Consider the following 21,676-nt stretch of genomic DNA (forward strand, 5'->3'; position numbering starts at 1 on the left):
TGAAGATGAAGATGGCCTGCTGTTTCAATGCTGAGCGAGAGACGAGAAGGACGACTGGTGGCAAGCCAAAGACGCGACTGCCGTATTAACTCCTTTTTTCTTCCCCCCTGGTCTTTGCTTCTTTTTGTCTCGATTATTGGGTAGCGCAAGAGAGGTGCAAGACAGATAAAGCAAGGCAATAGCCAAAATGGAACACAGCAGACAAACAGAGATGCAGAGATTAACGATTGAAAGTAGAGCTGCCAAAGCGAATGAGGCAGTCTCACCAAGGCGCAGAGGTGGTCTGGGAAAACTGCAGAGAAAAAGTCTCGCGGCTCTGAGAAGGATGAATCGATGGATTGGTGGTTCGCCCATATCGAGGAGCTGCCGTGTAGGCACTAGAAGACCAGCTACAGGGGCTACCTGGCAGGTACCTGGGCCTGGGTACTGGCGGCAGCTGTGCCACAGGCTAGCCCAGGGGGCGTGTGCCAAACAATGGGCAGCTAGCGAGCCCGTCGGCGCCACCGCCAACCGGCGCGGAGTACTTGCAAGTACTGCTCGAGTTGGACGCAAGGGAGCCCTGTCATACGCCTGCGGCTGGACGGTAGCGGGCGGTTGTGCTCACTGAAGCCGTTCCCGCTGGGTGCCTCAACTCTAAGGACTAGCAGGCTTGCTAGCACTACTCCGTGCTAGCAGCAGTACTACGACTGCGGGTAGTGTTTTGTAGAGGCTGCCAGCTGTGGTGGTACATACAGTCCAGGACGCAGATGCTGGGCTTTAGCGATCCAGAGCGATTGAAGCCAGACCCGGTTGCCACGGCACAAGGCTGCTGGTCCTACCCAAGTATCGTATCGTGCTCCGTACTCCGTAGTCTGGCAATACTGGCTGAGCTGAATGCAACCCTCGCTCTCTCCACTGGGCCTCTTGCCCTAATCTGTGCTGATCAAGTCATCCATGATGGATCCACGGACATCGACTGCAGCTGGCAGAGTGCTGTGCATCAACTCGAATGTCACCACCTCCAACAGGCAGAGGCTGTACGGAGTACCAGCATGTACATCAGCGCCTCCCGGGCAGATACCTCCTGGTACAACGCAGCCGAGCCCCATGCCAACACCCGCTCTGCTCCGTGCTAACAACTTGGAAATGCCTGGAAGCGAGCACATGTAATTTATTATTATGGAGTAGGGAATATTCCACGGCTAAAATCGAAATTTCACACGTCTTCCCCATCGGGATGCGGATATAAAACTACTATTGCCAGTACGAGTACTATGTAATCCTTCTTGCATACAAATACTACATTACCGCACGTCTGGCGCTGGGAGACGGGACTCGGAGCGGGCGGATGCAGTCAATACGAGAAACCAGCGACGCTCTGACGCCGTCAATGCTGTGCTCTCTGCGTGTCACGATGGAGTGAGTCCGTCTCGACGTGATTGTGGCCAACCACGGCACCACCTCAATGCTCGTATTTTCTCCTGTGAGGGGCACAAGACCGGCTTTTGCTGGGCTGTGTCAGAGGTCGCATCATGCCGCCTTGATCGCCGGTCCTAGGCAAAAACTTGAGCCGGACTTGCATACTCGTACAAGTATGTAGAAAACGATTGGCCAAGAAAATGGCCAGGCTAGGGGAAGAAGAAAAAAAAAAAAACCTAAAAAAAAAAGACAAAGGACTGGTGTTTCCTGACATGCGGGGAGGAGGGGAAACATGAGACTGCAAACCCACAGAAGTTGAAGCATCTCGTTGGTCACTTGCAGCTGCGCGTACCCTACACACGGTAGTAGTGGTACGACTTTAGTTGCAACCTGTGCTTTTGGCCCCATCAGTGCATGTAAGTATTACATGTAGGGAGAAGACCCAGCGCGGTTATGCTCTTCGATGCATGCTTTTTATGCAGCTTTATGCAAATCGACCACGCCTATCCCTGTACTGTAGTCCGCATTCCGGACTGCTCCGGCTGCCGTGCCTCGTACCCCTACAGTGCTCCGTATTTCGCACAGGTATGTTCTCCGAACACCCAAGTAAGACATTTCGGCCACAACTGAGGCTCGAGAATGGATGCCAAAAATGCACGGAAAATGGGTGTCGTCTCACTGGCGCTAGCATCTCCTGTTGGACCAGCGGACAGCGCTGGGTCAGCCAAATGCCTGCGTCGCTCACGGCAAGGTTGCTAGCCGGTCATACTGGCGCTCGCAACAAACGGCTGGATGCATCCGGTGCATGACAGAGAGCGCCTCGTGTTCCGACAAAAGCTGTCCGTATCCCATCTGTCATCGGGTATTTTTTGGGGGAGATCTGGCGATAATGGTTATAAAAAGAATGCCGAGCAGCTAGTTGTCCTGTACTATGCTGTTGTTGTCTTTGCATTAGGGCTGTGTCGTCAGACCACTCAAGCAGCGCACAAAGTAAGCTGTGCTTGCTCCAAGTTTGTTTTTCGAGTCAGCTAGATTTAGCACTAGGTTAGGTACTAAGAGTGTGGGAGTGCCCCCCCTTTTCTATGGATGCTCTGAAAATAGAAGGCACAGGGTATACTCCAAATAGCCTTTGCCTTTTACTCGTATAGTATCTGACTAACACGAGCACAAGAAAAGTGTATCGAAAGATGAAATCCTTTCTTTCTTTTATTAGGCTTCAACGAAGGCGTCAGCGAGGCGCGCGAACCTGGCCGACCAGTGCGGCTGTCTATGACCGCTCTCACCGGCAGCAGGGCAATTTTGCGGCGACCTGGTCAATGCAGTGGTACGGGTACAGTAATCCAGCGAGGAGAGAACAGGTACCCGGAAGTACCAGACATCCGGGGCATTATCCATCGAGCCCCCTAATGGCATCGACCTGAAATGGCACCAGGCAAGGGGGCATCTGCTCCACGGCCTTGAGAAAGAAAAAACTAGTATTGATGGATCAATCCAATCTTCGGCGGACAAGGTCGATGGCCCTTTGTGGGCCTCAGAGCAGCGGCCCATGTGCATACACATGCTGTACATGCCCGGTGGATCGGATCGGGCTGGTCCCACTGCGAACGGTGGCAGCAGGCGAGGTACCTACAAGTACTCTGTGATTCCAGTCAACGCCAACCGCTTTGCCAAGTCTCGGATCTAAGGTGGCAGACATTTAGTTCGAGCGGTGCCAGAGAGAGCACGGGAAAAAAGGGGGTTTATACTGCAAGCTAGTAAAGGCACTCGTATTGAAGTTTTCCATGTTCCACGTTGGCTGTCATGTGCGGGCAACGTGATGTGCCTTAAGGTTCAGCGGATTGTGAGTAGCCGTGACGAACTCTGGACTAAAATAAAGTAGTGAAGCAAGATTTCAAAGTGTGGCCAAAGATAAGGTCGAAGGACTTGGCTTGCTTGGGTAGTGGCAGATGCCAAGTGCACAGGCCATCAATCAGATTCATTATGTGGTAGCGACACCTTCAATGACCGCATTAGCTGCTCCTTGATCGAAGACTTGGGGAGTACATATCTACATACCTGGTGCTGTACATGCTAAAAGACGCTTGAAGCGGAGCGAAAGCATCGCGGCTTCTTGCCATTTATAACAGCCTCATTCAATTCATTCTCCCATTCTCCTTTTTTCTACAGCTGGTATACGAGTACTCGTACATGTACTAAGGTAATCTTTCCTCGCGGCCTGCAAGTCCCATTCGCCACACACTCCGCGTACGGTTCCGTTGCGGGCGAACGGTACATTGCCTTTCCCACAACATCTCCTGCACATGGTGGCATCGACATCCACGAGAGAACCCGCAAAGTACCTGCTGCCTTCCAACCTCCCACCTGTACTCCGTGCTCCACCAGGCCTCGGATGCACGCATGTCTCTGATGTACCTCCCAAGTCGCGGCCACTTCACCCCCTGTACATGCTTGCATTCACACGCACACACACGCGCACACAGCTAAACACAGGGACACAGCGGGGACTCGGACCAGGAGACAGGCATGCATGCAGCGATGGGGCCTCAGCAGGGCAGGCTGTGCTCGCCGCACGAATGCTAATAATACCTTTGCGTGTACCCGCAAGTCACCACTCCAAGTGCGGGTGGGCACAACATTCGCTGAAAGGGGGGTGCACAAGTCCAAACTGCGCTCGTATTCTCTGCGCCCAACGGACTTGTCCGCAAAGCCACCACTCTTGTCACGCCCCCTTCGCTGCCGCTCGCAGCAGTGGCGCCCTACTGAGTACCTAATTCAGGCACAGCGCCTGGAGGAGTACCGCCTAGGCAGTACCTCTGGGTACTTGCTGCTAACATTGGAACTCGTACAGTAGCTGGCCCATCACACCTGTATGTCTGCAGTCCGGTGCTTGCATGGGCAGGAGTTGAGTACCTAAGCAAGAAACCACGGGCCCCTTTCCCGCCGTTCAGCCAACCCGTCCAAGAAAATAACTTCAAACTCATCTGCCTGACTTCGACGCGGTCTGTTTGAGGCTTTCGCTGCGTTTTTTTGATTTTCCCATGCTTCTTTAACCACATTCGTTATCCATTAGACGTATCTCGCGGATTTCTTCTTACAGCGATTTCATAATACTCCAACCTGCCGCGGACCGTCCGCTTGCCTTCGCCTGCGCGGCAGTAGAGCCACCGAGTTGGCATTTTTTTCCTTTCAGATTCTCAGTCCATCATTTGGGGTAGCATGAGCTTGCCTCTTACTTCGGCGGGCAATGGAGGGGCTCACACGCAGCATTCTCTCCCTCAATTGCCCGCACACTCCCAGTCCGACACGCAGATAACGGCCCATCTCGCCAGTCGATTCCATCTGCAGCTCCAAGCCACCTATCTTTCATCCCATGGAGTGGTCGCCGTAAACACATTTACATCGTCGACAAAGGGACCTGATGGAGGCCGAGATGGCAGCTCTATGGCAGCTGCTGAGGACGTGGCTGACCGTGCATACCTGCGTCTTGGCCACCGATCTGAAAACCAAGCCGTTGTTTTCCTGTAAGCTGAGCTCAAGACCCATTTGCTTTTTCTTTCTGTTCTGTTCCATTTTATATCACCCCAGCTCTGTTTTTTTGAGGACAACTTGAAGAAGATATAGATACAGAGCCTGAAAGCTCTAATTCTCTTGCTACCCCTTTCGAACTCGGTCATGTGTAACTCAATTTCTAACGCGTATGTTGTTTAGGGGAGAATCTGGCTCCGGAAAGTCGACGCTCCGCAACCATTTCGTTACGGCTCTGCTCAAGAAATCATCCACTCCCTTGTCGACCAAACTCTCGCTTGCCGCATACGTGTTCGATGCACTGACGACTACAAAAACCGCAACCACTCCAACTGCCTCAAGGGCTGGTCTGTTCTACGAGCTGCAATACGACACTTCGGCGTCTACAAATCCCATCCTTATTGGTGGTAAAGTGCTCGACCATCGTTTGGAGAGGAGCCGAATCACCGATGTCCCGACTGGCGAGCGCAACTTCCACGTCCTATACTACCTTGTGGCTGGCACAAGCGAGGCTGAGAGGGGTCATCTGGGATTCGAAAATGACAATGGCAGCAAGAGGTGGAAGTTTCTTGGGCATCCAACCCAGCTCAAGGTGGGTATCAATGACGCCGAGGGCTTTCAGCTGTTCAAGACCGCAATGAGAAAGCTCGAGTTCCCCAAGAATGACATTGCCGAGATTTGCCAAATTCTCGCTACTGTTCTTCATATTGGCCAGCTGGAATTCGAGACTTCCAACAGCACCAGCGCAACTGGTGATGATAGTGGCGGCTTCTCTCATGAGGGAGGTACCACCTTCACTGCTGTGAAGAATAAGGACGTCTTGGCCATCATTGCTGCCTTCCTCGGTATTAACGCCTCTGAGCTCCAAACCACTTTGGGCTACAAGACCAAGATGATTCACAAGGAGCGCGTTACCGTCATGCTCGATCCCAACGGTGCCCGCGCCCACGCGAATGAGCTGGCTAGGACTCTTTACTCGCTCCTAGTCACCTGGATCGTCGAAAATATGAACCAGCGTCTCTGCGCCCCCGAGGAGAGCATTGCCAACACCATCTCCATTGTTGACTTCCCCGGTTTCGCGCAGGCGGCTTCCACGGGGTCGGCTCTGGATCAACTCCTCGCCAATGCCGCCAATGAGGCCATCTACAACATGACTCTCCATAACTTCTTTGATCGCAAGGCTGAAATGCTAGAGACGGAGGAAGTCACCGTGTCCGCAACGAGCTATTTCGACAATAGTGATGCTGTCAAGGGTCTCCTGAAGCCTGGAAATGGCCTTCTGAGCATTCTCGATGATCAGACCCGTCGAAACAGGACTGATATGCAGCTACTCGAGAGCCTACGCAAGCGGTTTGAGGGAAAGAACCCTGCCATCGAGGTTGGCTCCGCGACCGCCAAGCTGCCAGGTAGCAACTTTCACACTGAGAACCTGGCCGCAAGCTTTACAGTCAAGCATTTCGCCGGAGAAGTCGAGTATCCCGTCAGGGGCTTGATTGAAGAAAACGGCGAGATCATCTCTGGAGATCTCATGAACATGATGAACAGCACAAAATCGGATTTCGTGGCCAAGCTCTTCGGCCAAGAAGCTCTGCAGACCGTCACCCACCCCCAGGAGCGCACAACTGTGATGCAGGCTACAATCAGCTCAAAGCCTATGCGTGCCCCGAGTGTTATGGTGCGCAAGGGTGCCCGCCCCAACAGGCCCAATCCCGCCGGCCGCCGCCAGACGCAAGATAACTTTGACGCAATGTCACAGAGCAGCGACTCGCGTGAGCCCAAGCGAGGGGCGGCAAAGGCAGGGTCAGAACAAGGTGCCTCTGGCCAATTCCTTTCATCTCTCGATAACGTGCAGAAAGCCGTCACGGACCCGGCCACCAATGCCTACTTCTTCTTCTGTATCAAGCCCAATGACCGCCGCATCGCCAATCAGTTCGACAGTAAGTGTGTGCGAACGCAGATCCAAACGTTTGGCATTGCCGAAATCAGCCAGCGTCTGCGTTCGGCTGATTTCAGCTTGTTCGTGCCTTTTGGCGAGTTTTTGGGCATGGCGAATAGCGAGGCTCTGCTTGTGGGCAGCGAGCGTGAGCGGGCGGAGGCTGCAATCGATGAGAGGCAATGGCCGCGTAATGAAGTTTCTGTTGGTGCCACCGGTGTCTTCTTGAGCGAGCGTTGCTGGCTAGAAATTGCCCAGCTGTCCTTCTCCAGCTCGGCATCTGGCCGGGGTGCCATGTCGGCATTTGACAGCGAAGGGGGAGATGGCCTCACACCTGGCGATCATCACGCGTTTGGCGCTTCCAAGGAGCGCCTCTTGTCTGCTGGGCACACCCCTATGGGCTACGGTGAGAAGGGAAAGAGTGGATACTTTGTTGCTGATGATACTCGCTCCGAGGCGGGTGCCTCGGCGTTTGGTGCAGGAGATATGTTTAAGAATCTTGATACCCGCGAGCAGATGGCCGAGAGAGGCAATGAAAAGGCCCTGGTTGAGGTTGAAGAATACAAGGACAGCGCAAGCCGCAAGCGCTGGCTGTTCATTGTGTACGCTCTCACTTGGTTCGTTCCCGACTTTCTCATTAGGTTGATTGGTCGGATGCCCCGAAAAGATGTGCGCATCGCATGGCGTGAGAAGCTTGCCATCAACTTTCTTATTTGGTTCTTTTGCTGTGTTGCTGCTTTCTTCATCGTCGTCTTCCCCATGCTCATTTGCCCTACCCAGCACGTCTACAGTGCTCAGGAGCTGTCTGCTTTCGATGGCAAGGCCAAGAGCGAGGGTGCGTACGTTGCTATTCGTGGCATTGTGATTGACTTGGGAGCCTTCATCCCCTCCCATTACCCGAATTACCTGAAGCAGCAGTCTCTTCTCAATTATGCCGGCAAGGACATCACCAGCCTCTTCCCCGTCCAGGTATCCGCTCTTTGTGACGGCGTGGACGGTGCAATCAACAAGGCCGTCACTCTGGATTACAAGACGACGAATTTTACCGGATCTCCTGCTCTTCTCAGCCTCACGGACCAGAACTCCAAGTACCACGACTTCCGTTACTTCACCAATGACAGCAGACCAGACTGGTTTTATGAGCAAATGTACTATCTAAAGTCAAACTTCAAGAAGGGTAACATTGGCTACACCGCCAAATATGTGAAGTCGCTCGGCAAGCAGGCGCAAAACATTGCAATTTTGGATAGCAAGGTTTACGACATGACAACCTATCTTGCCGGTGGTCGCCACCTGCGCGTTCCTCCTGGAGAAAAAATGCCGACCAACAATAGCCTTACCAACTTCATGGACCCGTCTGTCGCATCCCTTTTCCAGACGAACCCTGGTCAGGACATCACCAAGTACTGGAACTCTCTGACGCTGGATGCTACTAGCAAAACCCGGATGAAGCGTTGCCTGGACAACTTGTTTTACGTTGGTGATGTCGATACCAGAAACTCTGTACGATGTCAGTTTGCAGAGTATCTTATTCTTGCCATCTCTATTTTGCTTTGCTCAGTCATTGGATTTAAGTTTTTCGCTGCTTTGCAATTTGGCGGTAAAAACGCCCCTGAAGACCTCGATAAATTCATCATGTGCCAGATTCCCGCCTACACTGAGGACGAGGAATCTTTGCGACGTGCCATCGATTCAGCTGCGCGAATGAAGTATGATGACAAGCGCAAGTTGTTGGTTATTGTCTGCGACGGCATGATTATCGGTCAGGGCAACGACAGGCCAACGCCTAGAATTGTTCTGGACATTCTGGGTGTGTCCGAATCTGTCGATCCCGAACCTCTCAGCTTCGAGTCGCTTGGTGAAGGTCTGAAGCAGCACAACATGGGCAAGGTATACTCAGGTCTCTACGAAGTCCAAGGCCACATTGTTCCCTTCTTGGTCATTGTAAAGATCGGCAAGCCGTCCGAGGTCTCTCGCCCTGGCAACCGTGGTAAGCGAGACTCTCAAATGGTCGTCATGCGATTCCTCAACCGAGTCCACTACAATCTGCCCATGAGCCCGATGGAGCTTGAAATGTACCACCAGATACGCAACATCATTGGTGTCAACCCCGCTTTCTACGAATTCATGCTCCAGATCGACGCCGATACAGTGGTTGCTGCGGATTCCGCCACTCGCATGGTTGCGTCGCTTATCAACGATACTAGCATCATTGCTGTGTGCGGTGAAACTGCTCTGACCAACGCCAAGGGCTCGTTTATCACCATGATTCAGGTTTACGAGTACTACATCTCCCACAATCTGTCAAAGGCCTTTGAGAGTTTGTTCGGCTCCGTCACCTGTCTGCCCGGTTGTTTCTCTATGTATCGTATCCGTGCTGCGGAGACGGGTAAACCCCTCTTCGTGAGCAAGGAAGTCGTTGAGGCGTATTCCACTATCCGTGTCGATACGCTGCACATGAAGAACCTTCTTCATCTAGGTGAAGATCGTTTCCTGACCACCCTACTGCTGAAATTCCACTCCAAATACAAGACAAAGTATATCTTCACTGCTCACGCATGGACCATCGCTCCCGACTCTTGGGGCGTCTTCCTATCTCAGCGACGTCGTTGGATCAACTCCACTGTGCACAATCTGATTGAGCTCATCCCCTTGTCCCAGCTCTGCGGTTTCTGCTGTTTCAGTATGCGCTTTGTCGTCTTTGTCGACTTGCTCAGTACTGTTGTTCAGCCCGTGACGGTCGCCTATATTGTCTATCTGATTGTGCGCGTGGTGCAGAATCCCAATGTCGTCCCCGTCACAGCATTCATTCTCCTGGGTGCTATTTATGGTCTCCAAGCTATCATCTTCATCCTCCGTCGAAAGTGGGAGATGGTTGGTTGGATGGTGCTTTATGTTATTGCCATCCCCGTCTTCAGCTTTGGTCTGCCTCTGTATGCTTTCTGGAACATGGATGACTTTGCATGGGGTAATACGCGTGTTGTTGCTGGCGAAGACGGTAAGAAGGTCCTCATCTCGGATGAAGGCAAATTCGATCCTTCATCTATCCCGAAGAAGAAGTGGGAGGAATACCAGGCCGAGCTCTGGGAGACGCAGACTTCGCGAGATGACACGCGGTCTGAGGTCTCTGGCTTTAGCTACGGAACTAAGGCTCACGGCGCCATGTCAGAGTATGCCTATCCCAGCCGGCCCGCCTCTACAACAGGCTTCATTCAGGCAGCAACTCACGCTCAGCCCTATGAAACCCGCAACATGTCCCGCATGTCCATGGCGCCCTCCGAGATGAACCGCATGAGCCAGTATGGTGGATCGCAGTTTTTCTCTCCGGAGGACATGGTTGGCCTTCCAAGCGATGATGCTATCTTGGCGGAAATTCGCGAGATTTTGAAGACGGCAGATCTGATGACCGTCACTAAGAAGGGCGTGAAGCAGGAATTGGAACGCCGCTTCGACGTTCCTCTTGATGCGAAGAGAGCTTACATTAATAGCGGTATGTCGTGCAGTTCAACATTCCTTTCCCCGTTTATGTATTATCAGATCGGCTAACTAATTTGTTTTTCTACTGTAGCTACTGAGGCTCTCCTCTCTGGTCAATTGTAGTACAAGGAAAAAAACATATCAAAGGAGCGGCGGTGACAACAATGACCATGACAACATCCGATCCACAAATAGCTTTTTAATCATGAAGGGGTTTCTGATTTTTTTCTTTTTAACTGGGGGTTGCTGCTTTTCTTATCCAACAGGGTAATCAGTCACAAATCCTCCCACACATTCACTTTCTCGTCATTTGGCTCGATTGGCCCAGACGAAGCGAAAATTCGAAGCGAAAGATTGGAGAAGAAGCGAGAACGTTGTATGCATCGTACGGGTTTTTATTTTCATAATTTTTGGTGTTTCTAGGTTTAGAATGGATGAGGGAACGAGCCTTGTATGTATATATGTATGAGCGCATGTTGGAGTTTCTGAGTAATCGAATATGTTTTTGACTGTGACTATCTATTACTTTGCTGCTCGTAGCCCGTCTCTTATAGCGTTCTATATGATTGAATATGATTGATTTTCTTGAATGCTGGAGACTGCTTTAGAAACTTGGCCAAAGGTGTTGGTTCGTCTTCAAGAACTGCTAGACTCTCGCACAACGACTCAAAGGCGAAATACCCGAGGCCGGCCTCAGCACGTCAAACACGGGAATCGGTGCTGTGGCTGGAATACCGGTGCTGCGGGCATATTCCTCGACTTCAGCCTTACCGTCAAAGTGGTGGACGTTGGGAATTGTGCCGTTGGTTACTTGAACATGATTCTCGGTAGATATATATGACTGTGCTTCATAGAACCAACCAAGTGATCAATAGCCGGGTTTCAACGTGTGATCAAGTACGTTGCTTACGACAACAACCTCTGCACCCTGCTCCTCGTAGTTTCGAGCCTTTTCTTTAGTGGGATCACGAGTCACTGCACGGACAATCCGCTCTTGGTTCAGGACTGGATCAATGAGGAAAGTTGTAACAACGCCGCCTCCTTGAGCACCGGCGGCTCCGATGACGGTAGTGACTTTTTTCTCGGCCATTGAGATTAAGTTAGAGAATAGCTGGAGAGAAAGTGGGCGTTTGTTTGGATCATGAAGATGTTGATCAATCTCGTATTTAGTTTGGCAGTATGGAGGGCTGAATTTATATGCCTTCGAGGTGGCATTCTGGTTACGTTCCCATTTGACTGTGGGTAACATGTCAGAATTGTCATGACTTGTAATCAGTGTAATGATTAGCAGTGCCTGTGGCGGTATATCTTAGTAAAGATGGCAATGTCTTTTATTAGTTAGAACAAAGCAGTAACGGTTGAATAGATACTCATTCTCTAATATTAAGTGATTAGCTATCTCACTTCCACGAAGTCAAAGTATCGGTATTAAAACGCATACTGGTAAAAGTACTTGTAAGATGAACAATCCAAAGCATGGCTTCAATTCTATCCATTCTATTTACACTCAACGGAGGCCATCATCCGTCTGGGTATCTCATCTTATGTTACATGACAAAATAACGAACGGGGGAAATTTCAAGTTGCCCGTTCTTTTCACTGATGCAATTGCAAGTTCCCCAAAAGCTTTTCCACCCCTCCTTTACTCCAAGCGTTGACTCTCGTCTGATCACACGTTATCCACGCCCGCTCCATCAGTGCCTTGTAAAGGTGGGCGTCGTCGGAAACGCCACATGCAGCTCGCTGTGCGTCGAGCCATGTGAGGAGGCCAAACCTGGTAATCAGCGTAGTGCTGCCGGAATCGATGCACGTGGCACGATAGACGATCCTGAGGATGCGGATGCGAAGGTTGGAGCGAAGGTATGGGTTACTGCCCAGGGCGAGCATCTTCTCGAGCCAGCGCTTCTTGTGGAAGACACCCAAGTCGAAGGGTGTCCTGAGGGCGTCGAGCATGTACGTCAGGAACCAGGCGATTTCGGTGTAGTACTTGTCGTCCTCCGAGGGCTCTCCATGTAGGATGTCGTGGGCCAAGGGCAGCTTCTCGGGCGACCAGACGGGGCTGCGTGTCAGGAAGCTGTTGACCTTTGGATAGAGCGGATGCAGTGGGTTCTTGAGGATGTCGAGCGCGTGGATGGAAAAGGCAATGAATGCTGATGGCACGGGGCCATTGTCGACCTGCGGCCGCGACGATTCGGCCAGTTCGGAGAGGAGCAGCCAGATCTGCTTCTTCTCCTCGTATGCCGATTCGTCTATTTTCACGGCCATCTTGAGGATGTTTGTCAAGGCTTCTTTGCGAATATTGATGTGCTCGGACGCCAGGAGACGGATCAAGCTTGTAATCAACCCATCTTCAATCAGATCCTCAACGGCTTTAGAGTGCCACTTGAGAAGCACGCCAGTGTCTTCTGAGCTTGAAAATGGAATGTGCAGCGCCTCTTCAAGCTTTGCCTGGTCCAATCCGGATTCTTTCTGTTGAGCGCTTTCTCCTGTCTCCTCTTGGTCGTCTTCTTCGCCCTCCTGGTTGCCACCAGTTGAGTTTCTTGGTATCTTTCGTGTTCCCAAACCTGCGAGCTTGACGGAGTGAGAAGAGAAGCACTCCTCGATATTTGTGTAGACTCGTTTAAGAGCATCGCTTCCCTTTTTCTTGTATAATGCACTGAAATATAGAGAGATGAAACTTGATAATGAAGTTCGCTCTTGAGCATCTGCTGACTTAATGATGAAGGGCAGCTGTTCTGCTATAGCGACGGCGAGTAGATTGAAGCTGCGGTCATCAGTGACCGTTTTTGTGTCATCCTTCCCGTCAACAAGATAGTTCTCGAGCACGTCGAGATATTTGATTGGCGAAGTGGCGCAGCGGCTGATACAGTTATCCAGGAAAGACCAAACTTTGTCCATATCTTCTGGGCTATTTTCGTTTATGCTCAATGCAAGGGCTTGAAGAAGAGGTTTCAGTCTGGTAGCCGAGGAAACGAGCTGATTTTCCACAGCGACATCGCCAAGCACCTTTTTCAACTGATGAAGGGGTGCAGTTCGATCACTGCTGGAAAGAAGTTTAAGAAGCGCGGTAAATGGCGATGATGGGCCTTTGCCGGTGAGAATCTCAATTCTCGCAAACCATCGCATGCCGGGAGAGTAACTGGCCATCGACACCAGATTCTCTAGCTCCATCTCACGGAATCCATCGTGTTGTTGATCGGAATTGCCATCCTGTAAACTCCGTAGAACGCTGACAAAAAAGGGCGAGACATCAAAGTTTGCAGCCAGCGCTACTTGTGGAATCATCTCGTAATACAGAAGAAGAAGCCTACTTGCCATGGTTTTATGTAACGCATTCTCACTGGGAATGGCCTTATAACTTCGCACAATCTCTTTCATGTCTGGGATGCGTCTGCAGAAAGCATCAATTAACCTTCGAGCTGCCTCGGACCACCGAGCGTCTGTTGCTCGGAAGCCTTCTTCATGCAGTTTGATGGCTACGGACAGCTTTTCCAGCGCTTCGACCAGCATCCTTGTCGCGAAGAAGGATGTTAGGTTTGAGTTGGGCGAAAGGCACCGAATCATGACCTTTTGATTTAACGGTAGTGGTAAAATATTATCCAGGAGGACAGATGTAGGAGGAGGACCAAGAGCGAAGCGTGTCTTGTCACCAAACGAAGCGGGAAGTGGGATCCTCATCGTATCGAAGAGAAACGATGCATACCCGATCCAGGTCATCGTCAACTTTGGTTCAAAAGTGAATGACTGGTTATTGAAGAAGTAGTTTGCTATGAGTTCCGGAGCGGCTTCGAATATCGCCGTCAATAGCTGGCTGTGCTTCATGCTCGACCAAGGACGCAGCTTTGCCGCGAATTCGGAAAGGACAAAATTGAAAACGGGTACTCCATCGCGATATGTATCATCTTTGCCCACAACGCTATGCGCTGAACCCTTCTGCTTGGCAAGCTGGACCGAAAACTCCTCATTCGTCTCCTTGGGGTAAAGACCCGTGGAAGGATATAGGATTCCAGCAACCGGATTGGTGCAGACGTACATGAGAAACTCATGAGCTCTTTGGCTGACTCGCTCGACCTCGCTTTCTGACTCTGTGCTATTAGAGTAGCTATAGAGAGCCAAAATTCGCATCAACGTCTTGGTGTTGAAGCACTTGAATTTGATCTCTCGGGAGATCTTGCTGTCCGCCAACACATGAGACTTCAAGCCATCCAAAATCTCCAGGACGAGGGATGAAGGGTCGCTCTTGATCATGAAGGTCAAATGCGAGAGCAGTTCTTTCTGAGTGAGTAGCTCTTTTCGGCCGTCAGAGTGCAAGTATTTGAGACAGCTCAAGAAGAATCGAACAGCATTTGTTCTCACTGACGCTTTCCGAGAGTCTCCTTGGTTGTCTCCGGTGTTGCCAATCTCCAAGTTCCTGCCAAGCGACGCGAAAGTAAAGGTTCTGGCGCGAACTATCCGTCTTGCGTAGGCGCCCCCATCCAGAGACACAGCTTCTCGAAGCAGGCGCAGTGTGGGTGATATGATGAAGCCTTTCGTCTTGTCTGAGGACAAATTCTTCGATATTGACTTGAGTTGACGATCTTGGACAAGCGACTGGCAGATACCAAGCCCGTGCTTGACGAGCTCCAATGAATCCGAGACGACATTTAGAACGAGGGCGAGAACAACAGCCACAGAGGACATGACGCCGCCCTCATTCACCTGGGCAGCAAATGACCACATCTCCATGATGTCACTCAGGAAGACGGCATCCTCGCCCTCGAGCCTCGGCTTGACTAATTCGAGATATTCTCGTAGAATGCCGAGATTCGCGGATCGATCACCATCACCGGAGACTATGTTGTCAAGAAGCCTCTTGAACGATTGCAGGCCTGATTGAGAGCCATCAGTTGTCTGAATTCCCAATTGTGGACGCATTCTTTGCGAAACAGGCCTCCAAACTCACCATGTCTTGCTCGGCGCATGTCTTGGTCGAACGAGAGCAGGCCTCGGAGCTGCTCTCCAGAGCTCACATCCTCGCCAGTGGGAACATCGTGGGTGATTTTCTGGCGCTTTCGGAACGCGGCAGCTCCGTCGGCATCGATTGAAGCTCGTTTCCCCATCTTGAAGAGCCTCGGCGGATTCGTCTAGCTTGAGCGGCCGATGTGCGTCTTCCCGTCGTCGTAGAAGTCTCAGATATTTTGGTATACTGCCAGGGTTTACCGCCTCACACACGTCCAGGATAGGCAAGCCTGGCAAGGTTATCGTACGCTACGGAGTCGCATGCGATATCGGTTATACTGCGGAAGGACTTTTACGGCTACGAGTAAAAAGGTTTAGTACGGGTACTAGGTCGGTACGTACCTCCTGTGCTGTTGTGCCTCTACAGTAAGGTGCTGTAAGCCATCCATGCTTCGTTTTGTGGCACAGCAATCTCACCTGCTGTCTCTCTGGCTCTTCTTTCACATGGCTGCGTCTCCACCATCAAGGCTATTCTAAGACAAGAGACAAAATAAAAAATCAAACCAAAAAATAGCAAGGTCGTGGCATTATAACAGGCATGGCATAGGTGCGCTTCCTCCGGAAAGTGTGGAAGAAACTGAGACATGCATGATGGCTTCGCTCGTATGCTCGCTTTCTGTTGGCCGCGGCCCTGCTCTCGTCTCCCCACGCCACTGGCCGCAGCAGAACCGTATTACATGACCGTCTCTTTTATTGGGCGTCAGGTGGTGAGTCTCGAGTCAAGTCACGAAGCTGTTCACACCATATCTGCGTGCCTGCGTTGCCCATTTGCCCATGTCATCATGATCATATCCAACAGGTGCTAAAGAGCTAAAGATAGGCACTTCTTTTCTCGGAATGTGGAGGGCCCGTTCAGTTTGAGAAACCGCAACAACGGTGTGTCAGCGCTGGCTGGAACACTGCTGATTTCCTTGGATGGCAACAAGAGAAATGAAGTGAGAAATTAAACGGTCAAGAGCGCGCGCCAATCGAGCGTCGACGGCCCAAAGAAGCAAAATGATGGTCCGGATGAGGCAAGATTCGGCTGCGTGGCGCTCTGTTGGTTTCGCATCTCGCCTGGGTTCGTTTCCCTTTTCACATGGCCGCCCTTTGTTCACGAAACATGCAAACGCTAGACGACAAAGGCGACGCCCATGACGGCTGCATCTCTAACCAGGGCCACCAGGGGAACCCGAGCTTGCCATGGCTGGCCAATGCTGGCAGCCCACGCGACCCCTCCTCGGACCATCTGGAGCAAAGCCACGAAAGAATCCGTGGCGAATGCAAGACATCGACTCGCTGTGCCAGCCCGGCCGTCTGACGCCGTCTGTGGATCCTGCAATCTTGTGGGTAGCGCCAGCCATCCGAATCCAGCGTTCTACGCGCCGACTGGACGGTCTCTTTTGCGGCCCAGCCTATCACCGTCTCGGCACTGCTGGCTCACCATCAACGATGCTCAGCCGCCACTGATTAGGCTTGTCGAGGTGTTCTTGGTTGCTGGAAACTGGCGAGCAAAGGGCTCCAGTTTCCTGGTCGGGTGAGCTGCGCTATTGCAGATGCGAAGTAGTATTTACGAGCTCACCCGGCCCTCTTTTTGAACTTTCCAGTCGGGGTGCCGGATCTACCTTGCCCTCTTTTTTTTATGTCATCGGCTCGCTGGACGGTCTTTCATTCGCTTTTTCTCCCCTACTTTAAAAAGTTATTTGCCGGCCCAGTCGGCATGAGGCTGCTTTCTTCTCCCCAGTATGAAAGCTTCGACGGGTGTTTTTGGTGAAGCATATGCGTCATGCTTGACTTGTTTCACGTGCTGGGAACCGGTGGCTTTTCGTATTGACGAGAGACCTCTGCGTCGTATGTTTTCTTTTTAAAAAAAAATTCTATTTGTCTCCTTCTCTTTCTCTCTCACTGCATTCGCTGCTGGGGTATGGAGATAGTTCGAGAACCTTCACTTACGGATAGACCTCAGCCGACAATAATCGCCTCTGCCCTGTTATCAGCAATCAACCAGCATCTCATCCGCCGCCAATGGCCATTCCAGAGGCTGAGCTCTCCCGGCCTAGCTGGAGGCAAAAAGTGCAAAAAACATTCGCATCAAGTCAGCCAAGCTTTTCTTCGCGAAGCAGAGCGCAGACGGACGCTTCACGACCTCGGTTGCAAATCTCAGCACCATTTGAATTCCGACATGTCGATTCCGGCTCATTCCAATTCCCGTTTCCCGCTCAGAGACCAAATCGCCCATGGGAGAGCCCTTTGACACCGGACACACCTGAGACTCCTTTTGAGCCGCTGCAGTTAAACATTCTAAGTTCAGGAAAAGAACTGTCGCCAATACTTCCAGATTTTACTTTTCCTAATGAGATGACACCGCCATCTCTGGTCCATCTTCCGGGCAGGCCCTACGATGACCCATCACTTCGCCATGATAGAAGCCATTCATCGACATCCTTTCACATTCCTCGAAAGGGTGTTGCCCCTCCCTCATCATCAAGCAGCCCAGAGGTATCACCGTTGAACCTCGCTTCCGATAAACAGACTCGCACCCGCACTTATACGCCGTCTGATATGGAGACGATTAAAGAACGAGTGGCATCTGCCATGAATGAAGTGGAGGAATTGCAAAAAAAGATCAACGACATTATCGAGCGACAAAGTCTCTACACAGCGAGCAGACCATCAACAGCCCATTCAATGGCTCGCACCTTGCCTGGTAAGCTTACTGAATGAACCGCTCTCCCTACAAAATTCCCTAGCTTATCCGGTACTTGTGCAGACGCGGCGGAAGTTCCTATTCTTCCTGCGCTGCCACCAGCGGCGCCTTCATTTGCTGAGCGCCTAAACACAAAGGTGTCGCTGCCCAACGCCTGGCCTGTGACAGCCTCTATGCACATCAGCCAGTTGGAAGAGTACGAGGAAACGCTCAATAGTACGCAGTTTTCACAGCCGATGCGAGAGGAGCAACCTCCCCCGTCGCCTCCACCGCCGCTCCCCCTAAGGCTCCGACCACTAACAACACCACCGCCACTACGGAAGAAGAAGTCATTTTCGCGATTCTCTACTTTGCTGGCTCAGGGGCCGCAGCGGGCCAGAAATCAGAGCCTAGACTCTATTACGAATGCCCCGCGTCCTCTCAAAGGAAATGAAGGATACTATCAGTGCGTAACACCGCCTAGACGGCCGGACAGGCGAAGCACCGACACTTTTGATACGACGTCTTCTTGGTCGATGTATGATGGAGACCGCAGTGTGCCAACGGCCTGGTCACCGCAGAGCACTCCATCTAGGCAAGAAGATGACGTTTTTCTCGACAGAAGCGCCACATTTGGGAAAAACAGCATCCGGGGGTCGAGTGCGGCGAATGTTGGCCTCGCGATGTGACAGGGCGGGCCTCGTACATAAATGCGCGATGTTACTAATGTATATACATATTACTCATGTGCTGGACCACATATTATAGACCACGTGGAATGATTGGAGGGTAATGAATGAGGGCAGGCCTGGTATAGGCTGGGCTGGGATAGAAAGGAATGGGTCTAATGCACCCATGGATTATACCACTGGAGATGACAAGTGACGGATGCAGCTGAGCGACATCCAAAAGATCACTTTGGGCGTTATTGGAGTGAAAATTAAAACAAAGGAAATAAATATATACAAATGTAATGAAGCGATTGATGGAGAGAGGAGTAACGGCTTCATCTTTGGTGTATCTGAGTTTGGTTGTTAACATATACTTACACCAAGTGTTTTGCTGTTATTCGTGAGAGAGAGAGACACTCGGCACCTGCGTGTTAGTGCCCAACCCAAAGTGCCGAACAGTGCCTTGGGCTGTAACGCGCTGCATTGGCGTGGCGTGGATAATGCAACCTTGAAAGCAATGTGCTAGACTAGATGATAAAACATGTATAGCACATGATTCAACTCGGCTCCATTGACTTTCTGTTTCTTCAGGACCACCAATAAATTGACTTTGTCTGCAGGTACCTCACCCCCCTTACATATTGCCAGAGATCTGAAGTATTGTCGAGTAACCTGCCCTGATTAGCTCAATTACCTTACATAAGCCAACCCTTCACCTTTAAGCTCCAGGCACTGAATAAAGCTCAGCCAAGTGCAGCCATTCCCAACTATTCCCAACTCATCCAAGCCAAGAGCGAAGCGTCGCATTCCACCATCCTTTTCCCCATATCAAAGGGAACGGTGAACTGACGATCCCGCTCTTGGATGCTGGCGCCTGAGCGGGTTGACTCGACCAATCCGTTGCCGCGTCCCGAGCACACGATTTCTCTTGCTATACTCTCGCGGTTGACCGAGCTGCGCAACGCTGATTGTTGCAAGACTTGCCAAGAGTAGTTGTCTAATGTTGTATATCGACCTTCCGGAATCATGCCTGCGCCTAGAATCATAGCCGCCATCAGGGGCGCTGTGTCGCGAGACACATACAAATACAGCGCGATCCCAGAGCCAGAGCCAGAGCTAGGGGTGCTAAATCGACGGACGCTGAGTCGGCGACAGTCCATTTACGAATCTTCATCACAGGGGCAGACAAGACTGATTAAAATGTCGCTCGGAGGCATGGCGCTTTTTGCCATATTACTGACCATGGTCTCACTTGGGTATGAAAAACACAAAGCCGTGAATCGAAGCACCAAACAAGGGAGGACATCTGAGGGAGAAGTGCTAACCTAGATATCGTTGAAAGGCGAGCCAAGTCAAGCTCAGCTTGCGAGGCAGTCGGCAACTGCACGATGGATGTATCACATATTTGGGGCCAATACTCGCCCGTGTTTTCCGTCCCCTCTACCATCGATGTATCAGTCCCATCCGGGTGTAACGTGACTTTTGCTCAGATCTTGTCACGGCACGGAGCACGAGCGCCTACTCGGAAGAAGTCTGATCTTTATAGAAATATGATTCAACGCATCCAGAGCAGTGTCAAGGACTACGGCAAAGGGTACGAATTCCTGAAAGACTACGACTATCACCTTGGCGCCGATGATCTCACTCCATTTGGAGAGCAACAGATGGTTGACTCTGGAGTTGTTTTTTTCCAGCGATACCAGGACCTGGCCTCTGAATTTGATCCCTTTGTTCGAGCATCGGGATCTGATCGGGTGGTTGTGTCGGCACAGAGATTCGTCGAGGGATACTATGGAGCTCAGGATCGCAGCACTTCAAGCCCAGTGAAGAGCATCCTGGTGCTCCCCGAAGCCGAAGGGTTTAACAACACGCTGAACCACGGATCATGCCCTGCTTTTGAAGAGGGCCCTGCATCCGAGATCGTGGATGCATACCAGAAGGTTTGGCTTGGAGTTTTTGGGCCTGCCATCAACAAGAGGCTCAATAGCAAATTGCCAGGTGCAAATCTAACCTTGACTGAGACCATCTATATGATGGATCTGTGCCCGTTCAACACAGTAGCAAACGTCAGCCTGGCGGCGTCCGACTTTTGCAGGCTCTTCTCCATGGATGAGTGGGCAAGCTACGACTATTTCCAGGCATTGGATAAATGGTATGGCTATGGCAAGGGCAATCCTCTGGGGCCATCCCAGGGAGTTGGATTTGGCAACGAGTTGATTTCCAGACTCACCGGTACGCCCGTGGACGACGACACTACGACGAACTCGACGCTCGACTCTTCGCCCGAGACTTTCCCTCTGAATAGCAAGCTGTATGCAGATTTCTCACACGACAACACCATGTCTTCCATTTTCGCGGCCTTGGGGCTGTTCAACTCAACCATGGATCTGCCTCTCAAGTACAAGGTGTCGCCTCGCCACCTTCACGGATTTTCTGCTTCCTGGGCAGTGCCATTTGGCGCCCGCATGTACTTGGAGAAGATGCAGTGCAGCGATGCAAGCGAGGAGCTAGTGCGGGTGGTTCTGAACGACCGAGTGGTTCCGCTGCGAACGTGCAATTCCGATAGATTTGGACGGTGTAAGCTGAGCGGCTTTATTGACAGCCTCAAATTTGTGCGGAGCGGAGGGCTGTGGAACGAGTGCCCATACAATGGCTGATGCGTGAAACATTTTGAGATGATACCTTTTATGACTGGCTTTTTTTTTTGTTTTTGTTTTTCTTTTCATTTTTAGGTGTTTTTTCTTATATCATCTTCAGCATTAAAGTTTAGAAGCTGGCATTGAGGAGTAGGTAGATTACAAGCTTTGCAAGCCTAATAGACTACAAGCTTTGGTCTAACAGGTTTAAGAAAGCCTCACATGGCGCCCCATAGAGAGGCAATCCATTGATTTTGCTTGGCCACAATCGTCCATGGAACAGACGTTGATGCAAATTACCCATTGCCATGAAGAGGTGAGCTGCTGCGGGCTAAAAATAGCCGGCTCCAATCTGCCTAGTCGTAGCAGTAGT

At 51.3% G+C, this 21,676-nt stretch overlaps 7 protein-coding genes across 7 annotated transcripts; 4 read left to right on the forward strand and 3 right to left on the reverse strand.

Annotated features, from left to right (window-relative positions):
• Positions 1–1,768: 1,768 nt before the first annotated feature.
• Positions 1,769–3,082, forward strand: TRIVIDRAFT_68937 (uncharacterized protein; the record flags this gene model as incomplete). The annotated part of the gene is made up of 5 exons (XM_014098989.1): positions 1,769–1,814; positions 1,919–1,983; positions 2,354–2,388; positions 2,612–2,722; positions 2,875–3,082. Coding segments are annotated over 5 exons (465 nt in total), but the record flags the coding sequence as incomplete, so codon positions are not given.
• Positions 3,083–4,611: 1,529 nt separating this feature from the next.
• On the forward strand, positions 4,612–10,921 carry TRIVIDRAFT_90152 (glycosyltransferase family 2 protein; the record flags this gene model as incomplete). The annotated part of the gene is made up of 3 exons (XM_014098990.1): positions 4,612–4,919; positions 5,107–10,346; positions 10,425–10,921. 3 exons carry the CDS (start codon positions 4,615–4,617, stop codon positions 10,454–10,456), a joined length of 5,577 nt encoding a protein of 1,858 aa, XP_013954465.1.
• On the reverse strand, positions 10,629–10,808 carry TRIVIDRAFT_192865 (uncharacterized protein; the record flags this gene model as incomplete). The annotated part of the gene is made up of 1 exon (XM_014098991.1): positions 10,629–10,808. One exon carries the CDS (start codon positions 10,806–10,808, stop codon positions 10,629–10,631), a length of 180 nt encoding a protein of 59 aa, XP_013954466.1.
• A 58-nt stretch (positions 10,922–10,979) lies between the features above and the next one.
• On the reverse strand, positions 10,980–11,423 carry TRIVIDRAFT_68935 (uncharacterized protein; the record flags this gene model as incomplete). The annotated part of the gene is made up of 2 exons (XM_014098992.1): positions 10,980–11,174; positions 11,244–11,423. 2 exons carry the CDS (start codon positions 11,421–11,423, stop codon positions 10,980–10,982), a joined length of 375 nt encoding a protein of 124 aa, XP_013954467.1.
• Positions 11,424–11,929: 506 nt separating this feature from the next.
• On the reverse strand, positions 11,930–15,786 carry TRIVIDRAFT_83385 (uncharacterized protein; the record flags this gene model as incomplete). The annotated part of the gene is made up of 2 exons (XM_014098993.1): positions 11,930–15,201; positions 15,276–15,786. The coding sequence occupies 2 exons, from the start codon at positions 15,430–15,432 to the stop codon at positions 11,930–11,932; spliced, it is 3,429 nt and encodes a 1,142-aa protein (XP_013954468.1).
• Positions 15,787–17,605: 1,819 nt separating this feature from the next.
• TRIVIDRAFT_213395 (uncharacterized protein) lies at positions 17,606–18,750 on the forward strand (the record flags this gene model as incomplete). The annotated part of the gene is made up of 2 exons (XM_014098994.1): positions 17,606–18,017; positions 18,081–18,750. 2 exons carry the CDS (start codon positions 17,669–17,671, stop codon positions 18,683–18,685), a joined length of 954 nt encoding a protein of 317 aa, XP_013954469.1.
• A 1,117-nt stretch (positions 18,751–19,867) lies between these two features.
• On the forward strand, positions 19,868–21,324 carry TRIVIDRAFT_48755 (uncharacterized protein; the record flags this gene model as incomplete). Its single annotated transcript, XM_014098995.1, has 2 exons — positions 19,868–19,923; positions 20,010–21,324. 2 exons carry the CDS (start codon positions 19,868–19,870, stop codon positions 21,322–21,324), a joined length of 1,371 nt encoding a protein of 456 aa, XP_013954470.1.
• Positions 21,325–21,676: the final 352 nt, after the last annotated feature.

The sequence above is a fragment of the Trichoderma virens genome, assembly GCF_000170995.1.
Source record: "Trichoderma virens Gv29-8 chromosome Unknown TRIVIscaffold_80, whole genome shotgun sequence".
NCBI lineage: Eukaryota > Fungi > Ascomycota > Sordariomycetes > Hypocreales > Hypocreaceae > Trichoderma > Trichoderma virens.